Source organism: Kryptolebias marmoratus, linkage group LG22 (assembly GCF_001649575.2).
Source record: "Kryptolebias marmoratus isolate JLee-2015 linkage group LG22, ASM164957v2, whole genome shotgun sequence".
Classification (NCBI taxonomy): Eukaryota; Metazoa; Chordata; class Actinopteri; order Cyprinodontiformes; family Rivulidae; genus Kryptolebias; species Kryptolebias marmoratus.
The window spans coordinates 13,284,469-13,292,011 of NC_051451.1; the positions used below are offsets into that span (position 1 = coordinate 13,284,469).

Genomic DNA, 7,543 nt, shown 5'->3' on the forward strand with positions numbered 1-7,543 from the left:
AACACAAAAACATGATGCATGAGCAGACAAAAAGATTGCATAAATTGACAAGGATGCACGAGGAGACTAAAAGAAGACAAAAAAGATACTCAAAGAGACAAAATGGACACATAAGGAGACAGAAGGAGGCATAAGGAGACACATGAAGTAAATATGCTGAAGAAGATTTACAAGAGCTCAAAGGTTTTTAATGATTTGATGAGATCTCAATGCATTTAAATGAGAAAAAAATGCAAAGTTTAACATTAAAAAAAAGTCTAAAAGTTATAAAACCCAGAAGTCATAGCTGTGCGTGTTCTTAATGGCTGAATTAGCTGAAAATACCCTGAGGGAGTTTGAGTCCAAAGCAAAAACCAGACAGAACAAACTATAAACAGGAAAACAGGAGTGTGAACACTGACTCGGAACTGATCTACCGAACAAACCACAGAGAAAACCTGGAAACACATTCATTTGACACCAGCAGCTTAGACTTTATTTTGTGAACTTGTTTCCGTGTTTGAAGCCAACACAGCTAGTTGTGTTTGTAGCGTCTCCTGTAAACAGACAGTGGGTGAAGCACAGGAGGACAGGAGGACAGGAGGACAGATGGAGGCAGGTGAAGAAACTCAAGTAACAGGATTATCTCAGTTGGCTCTGGCTGGCGTCCTCCCTCTGCAGCTTCATCTGTCCGTTAATGAAAATCTGGTTTCTTAACTGCAGGCTCTTTTTTGTTTTTAACCTTGTAAGACACTTGATGGAAAAGCCCGTGTGGCTGTTTCTGTGTGAAAGGACACTGACGGAGAAATGACTACGGTATTTGGGGAAGTGACTAAATAAAGGAGACTCTTTGTAAAAGGGAACCACTCCCTGCGTTTTCTATTTGATTTTATCAGGTGAAATGTGTTCGATGTGAACTCAAACCTGGTATAAGAAAAAAAAAATCGCATTAGCAGACAAAAAAAAGTGCTTTTAGGTATAATTACTTAATAACAATAAAGCAGATTATCTCACTGTCACTGAACAAACTTTACTTTAGGTATGTGATTTTGGTAAAACTTTTGAATATGATAATAAAATGATAATAAAAAACCAAACATAGAAAACAAACTCATACATTACATAACCTTAGACATAACCTTGTTTTGCATCACTTTACATTTTTTTAAATGTACTAATTACCAATAAAGTCAACATGCTAATATTCTTTACAGTATAATAAATTAATAAAAAGGCTTTTGTCTAGCTGAAATCTGCACTGCTATGTTAACAATAGTCGTAAAATATTTGAATGATATCTCACAGATTTGCTTTTAAATCAATTCAACAAATTAACATAACTAATTTGTGCTATTTTTTTTCATTTTGACAACAAAAGTGTCTAAACTGACTGACATTATGTGTTTAAAATTTTCCACATTTACATTTTGAGTGTCTATGAGCCAATCTTTCTTCTTTTATATAACATGGAGCTACATGCTGGGCTGGTGCGACGAGTTTCTTTTACTTGAATTCCTGCAGGTGTCTTCTCCCTGCAGACCTGCAGCAAACAACGACAGATGCATGATGCCGCTCAGCACTTGCACTGGATTTAAAAAGCTGATCTTTAAATCAGATTGGCAGAATTCCCTCTGACATGTAGCTCACTCTGGTTAATTAACCTTTCAAGTGAAAAGCCACAGAACCATATGGACCACCTGGCCACCGGCTGCAGAATCACGACACCCTCTGACGGTAAGAGGATAACGCTGTCAGTCTGTGTGTGTGTGTGTGTGTGTGTGTGTGCGCTAATCTCTGCTGCCATCTTGCTCTGATTAAACAGGCTTTTTGTTCAGCAGGTCAGTGTGTGAAGTGAGCTGAAGCAGGAGACACACACACACACACTCTGCCGCTCCTCTGGCTGCTGGGGGAGTTTCGGCTGCTTCTGGAGACGATCAGACAGAAGCTGGCAGTGATGCATCGATCGCCTGCTCTGGAAAACGAGGAGCTGATGGCTCTGTACAGAGCAGAGGAAGACAGTTTCTTTGAGAAGGATGAAGACTGCATCAGCGAGGTGAGGATTTTAAAAATCAGAATATTTAAAAAAATATATATTTTTAAAACACTACTGGAAGCACAAACATTTTAGGTTATTGCAATGTATGATTTTGATTCTAAATATTCAATTATCCAAATCAAACCCATTCAAAATACTACGTTTTTGTGAGATTTCCCTCTTTAACTCGTGTAAGAATATCTGAAGTAAATAATAAGGAAGCCATGAGATTAAATTTAAAATGTTTTTAGAAGTAACTAAAGTTCTGTTGAGCTTACCTTCTTTGCAAGGTGATAAATAGTTAAAAAAAAAGATATGATTGTACATAAACTTCAATTACCTTATGGTGTTATTAGGTTTCCTCCAACAAATAATGGATGTTCTTGTAAAGTTTGATCTGTTTTCTCAAATATTCACCTCAGTTTGCAAATGCAATCATTTTTAGATGAAATAAAAACAATCATTCCTAAAAATAATACATATCGCCTGCCGCCTATCGTGCTGAAGGTAAAGCAAAGATATTGCATGAACTGTTAGCTCTTGGAGTATGTGTTGGGTTGACACTCAGCTACTACCGCACCAAATTTGAGCTCAGTGTCTGTAAAACAAAAATACAGATTTTGCATTCCTTTAGGGCATGTACATGGCCAGCTGCCTTTAATGACAGTGTGTTAAACTAAACTCATCTTATGGTGAAAAGGAACAGAGCTACAGACATTTTGGTCAAACTTTGGAAACGATGTTAAGCATGAATCTAGGCTCAGTTGGCCATCCTGATTGGGTTGTCTTAGAGTTATCAAGTTGTACATGTACATCCATTGATTACTTTCAGAGAGTTTCATGAAGTCATACAGCGGGGATATATTTTGCTAACAGACAGACAGAGACACCCGGATGGGCCTTTGGTAGCGGGCGATATATACATTTGAAACACACTGACCCTCATCTGCATGCTGTTAAGACACTTTCATCTGAAGACTGAAACAAATTTCACATTTTTCTTGTTGAAGAAAGTTCATTTCTAACGCTACATTTTCACCTTTAACAAAATTAAGCTGAATAATTTGAATGTTACACAAAAATATATGCATCTTTTAAAATAAAACCCTACTTTAATAGAAACTAAGTTTCCTAATGTGAGAAAAATGAGAATAAACACTGAAGTGAGATTTATGTTTTAAACACAGCAGGGGTCCTAAAGTGTAAGAACACATTGTGAGGCATGTTTATTCTCATGTTTTCATTGCCATTTTCTCAGAATTATGGTTAAATCTTCCGATCCTTCAGGAGAACGAGCTGGAGTCAGAGTGCGACGAGGAGGCGAGGGGCGGCAGAGGCCCCCGCAGCTCCCTGTCCCTGGAAATCCATGGCCTGCAGAGGGAGGAGCAGGTCTACTTCTCCAACCAAGAGTACTACAGGAGACTGGAGGAGCTGAAGAGCAACCACCTGAGGAACATGGCCGACCTTGAGAGGATGTACATCAGCCAGGGAAAGGACGGGCGCGGCGGGGACGACGACAGAGGCCTGCGAGGGTGGACTAGCAAAGAGGAGAAGCAGCCTTTCAGGTGAGACTCCTTAAGAGAAAGGAAAGAGATGCAACACAATGTGAGAAGTGTTGTTTAAATTAAACAAAAAAATTACTGTGAAACCTTATTAAGGAGGCTAAACCCATCTTTACTTGTTGTAGCCTTTTTTAGAATCAAAATAAAGTATATATTTATGTGTTTAGTAATAAGTTAGTGTTATGTCCCCTGGCTTGGTCTAGGGGTTAGAAGGGACCAACATAAATCCAGACAGTGAATGAGGAGTCATAATAGGCAGTTAAGATGTTTATTTTCTGCCAAGTTGTTAAATTAGCTTCAGTACAGACTGACTAAAGCTTCATGGAGAGCTCAGGCCAGCACAACAAACAAAACAACCCTGAAAAAAAAATAAAAGAAACTTACCTAACTCCAGAGAAAAGCAAAAATATACAAACCTACAACATAACCTACAAACCAACACATAAACAGGAGAAAACTGAGGTCAAACAAAATGGCAGCTCTCCCCTACAAAAGCAGTCTGACCAGGGTTACATTACACGAAAGGCATTTTAGCCTGTACAACAAAGGTGTATGGCAGCTAAGGCACCGAAGTGCAACTTCACAGCCCTTAGTTAGTGCAGCACAAGTGATTGGCTTGAGACCCAGGAAGCAACACCCAATCTCAGGGGAGGAGGTGAAGCCTAGAGGAAACAGAAGGCATTACTTCAATGCAAAAAAAAAACAACCAAAACAACATCCACATTAGGGGATGTAACAGTTAGAAACCACAGACTTTCTTCTGTGTCTTGTTTCTTTTACACTAAATAGATTATTAAAGGCTGCTGCATCCAAGCAGCCTTTTAATCCAAGTTTACAACCCTGAATGCTAAACATTATGAATCAGTCATGCGTTTGACCAAAGAAGATGTAATGTTGTAGTTTATTTCACCAGTTAAACAAACAAGGAAACAAAAAAAAAAAAAAGAAAATGAACAAATATGTCTAGTTACACTTAATAAAATAACAAAGTCATCTATTTGATTTACTTAAATAAAAATGTTTGCATAAAAACACGAGTTTAAGTTTGTTTAATTATTTATTCATGTTGGTCGTCTTGAAATCTGACACCTAAAAAAAAAATCATTTAACACTTTTAGCACACAGTTTTATTATTATTTTGTCCTGAAATAGGCATTTATGTTGTTTCAAAGTACATTTAATGGGTTGGGTCAACAAAATCTTTTAAGACTGACTCAAAGGTTTGGTTTCCATCTTACCTGGATTGGTTGAACTTATTTAAAATAACTTATGAATGATCTCCTGTATATTGTATTTAAATTTTTACTTTTAAAATTAAGTTTTATATTTTTTGATAATTTTCTGATCATTTAACACTCACAGTGTTTGCTCAGCCCAGGTATTTATGATTATTTTCGTGGATTAGTCATTTTGACAGGAAGTGCAGTGACTCCCTCTTTGGCAGTGGCCCCACCAGGAAGCTGCAGAGGATCAATTCCCAAGAAGAACTGGACTTCCATGACACGTCAAGTGGTTCGGACCAGTCAGAACCCTGTGTAGAGGAGCTGAGCTGGACCTTCAGTCAGGATCAGACCTTTGAGAGGTCAGTTAGAAGTCACAGGTGATGCTTTTCAGCTCAGATTAGATCTTATTTTGAATCATTTCAAATTGACTTTCTTCTGTTTTCACTCAGAGACATCCTGTTCAGTCCAGAACAGCTGATGGCCAAGAGGAACTTTAGATTCCAGTCAAAACCAAAACCACAAGGACGAGCGTCCCATCAGACGGGTGCCAGAGTGCAGTCCAACTCCAAAGTCACTGTGCCCAGACCCTTCCAGATGATGCTAAGAGAGGAGGAGAGGAAGAGGCACAGGGTTAGGACGCGCTCCGAGGTTGAGCTGGAGAACACGCTGCTGAGGCGAGAGCTGGAGGAGCTCAGAGAGTGTCAGAAAAAGTTCAGAGCCTCGCCCGCTCCGGCTCACATTCACCTGCCTCTTTACGAAATCATCAGCCGTCGCCCCAGAGGCAGAAACGGCGGCGACCATTTCAGAGAGAGGAGCCACGAAGTCTCACTGAAACCTTTCCCCTTCCTGGAAAGAGAGCGGAGAAAGAGGGAGGCCAAGATCGCAGCCGAACTGGGGAAGTTCGCTCAGCGAGAGGAGCGGCAGGCCTTCAAGGCCAGGGCCCTGCCGAGCTCGGTGTATGGGAACAGACACGGGGCAAACACCAGGAGCCCGAGCCTCCAGCACCAACTTCAAACCGTTTTTATCATGGAGAGGGAAGCTACAGAGGGCCAGAGTGATCAAAGCTGCGACCTGGAGCTGGACGTCCAGCAGTCAGACAGCTCCACCGACTTCAGCAGGCCTCAGAGACCTTCATCCTCCAAGTCAGTGAAGAAGCAGATAGAGGTGTCCATCGAGATGGTGAAGGAGAGGAAGTAGCCCTGCATCGGCCCGGTCACCGTCAGGAACATCTGCTCACATCTGCAGCTCGGTTGTGCTTTTCAGTAACAAAGTGACTGCATTAGTGTGTGAAAATACAACAGTATTCTCTCTGCTGCCATTGTTGTAGTTTACATCTTTACCCAACAGCTACACATATTGATAGCTTGAGTCCTGTGTGTCCTGTAGCTTGTATGTTACTTTGATAATAAACTTGAATTTATTTTAAAATGAATGTTTCTCTGCGTTCATCACAACACATTGCCATAATGTGTGTAACATTTCTCCCCTCAAAGAACTACAAGGGTGATTCTAACAATAAACTTTTTACGACAATGATTACATGTGCAGTTTGTTTGGTTGCATTAAACCAAAGGGAAAACAGCTTCATATTAATTACACGTGCTGTTTGTATGTGTCTTCTGGTTTGGGACTTGTAGCATTGAAAAGTTTAACACCAATGCAAACCTTTCAGACATAAAAAAAGAATTCTGAATTCTGAATCCTAAATTCAAAAGATGACCCAGTGATGTGTCGACACATAACAACTTAGCAAGAAGTAATAGTAATTAAATAGGTCCTTTAGGCACTTTGTTACCAGCAGCCTATCACAATGATTCAGTTCAGTTCAGTTTATTTATAACAATGCCATTTTAAAGTCCCAGTTAGTAAAAGTTATCTATCTTAGGAAGCCAGCAGTCTACATTGAGACTTCATTTCGTCACAGTCTCCCATCCTGAGCAGCACGATGATACAGTTTGTTCCCATTTCTTTGGTTGAATATACACAGTTTGATGAGCAGAAACCAGTATTTTAAAACCAACAAGGTAGCCCCCAAAAAAGCTATTAACCTGAAAACTTGACAAACAGTCGATGATCAGCTGAAGGACGATGGATCTCTCAGGTCCTGTGACAGCTCTTTGTTGGATTTGTTTTTATGAAAGATGTGACTTTCAGCTCTTAGGCTTGACACTTCTTCTTTTGTCGTCCATCTGTCCACAAACACTGGACAACATGCTGTCATGGTCAGGTACGTGAGAAGTCCAGAACAGACTCCGAAAGAACCCTCAGAAAGTCTGTAGAAGCTTTTAAAAGATTGCACGAAAGACTGGATCCTTAGACAAGTATAAAACGCAACTACAGATAGTCACCAGGTGGAGACAAACAACAATTTCTCTGTCTTGCAGAAGCTCCTCCTGCCTGTCCTGCCCTCTGTCCTCACCGGTAGCAACTCATTCATTCTCTGAGCCTGTGTGGGAAGAGAAGCATCTCAGGCAGCTCACTCTCTCAGCATTACGACACAGGAGCAGAGATGTTTCTTGTTCCATCCATTTATTCTGGGATGATGCATCTTGTGTTCTGCTTTTTGCCGGTGTTTGGTAAGTGGAAACCTTCTCTGAATTACAGAAACCAAACAATCTCACGTGTTTTATGGATATGCCTCTTTTAAAAAATAATTCTGTTTATTCTGTATTCTGTGCTTGTTGTTTATCCTGGATTCAGAGGGAGAAGGAGAAAGGGTGTAGTTTCTGTTGTATCTTTGCTTC

At 40.1% G+C, this 7,543-nt stretch overlaps 1 protein-coding gene across 1 annotated transcript; it reads left to right on the top strand.

Moving 5' to 3' along the window:
* The first annotated feature begins 1,822 nt into the window (after window positions 1-1,822).
* Window positions 1,823-6,338, top strand: LOC108243686 (protein FAM161A). The gene is made up of 4 exons (XM_017429302.2): window positions 1,823-2,032; window positions 3,302-3,579; window positions 4,982-5,158; window positions 5,249-6,338. Exons 1-4 carry the CDS (start codon window positions 1,934-1,936, stop codon window positions 5,994-5,996), a joined length of 1,302 nt encoding a protein of 433 aa, XP_017284791.1. The 5' UTR covers window positions 1,823-1,933; the 3' UTR covers window positions 5,997-6,338.
* The last annotated feature ends 1,205 nt before the right edge of the window (window positions 6,339-7,543 follow it).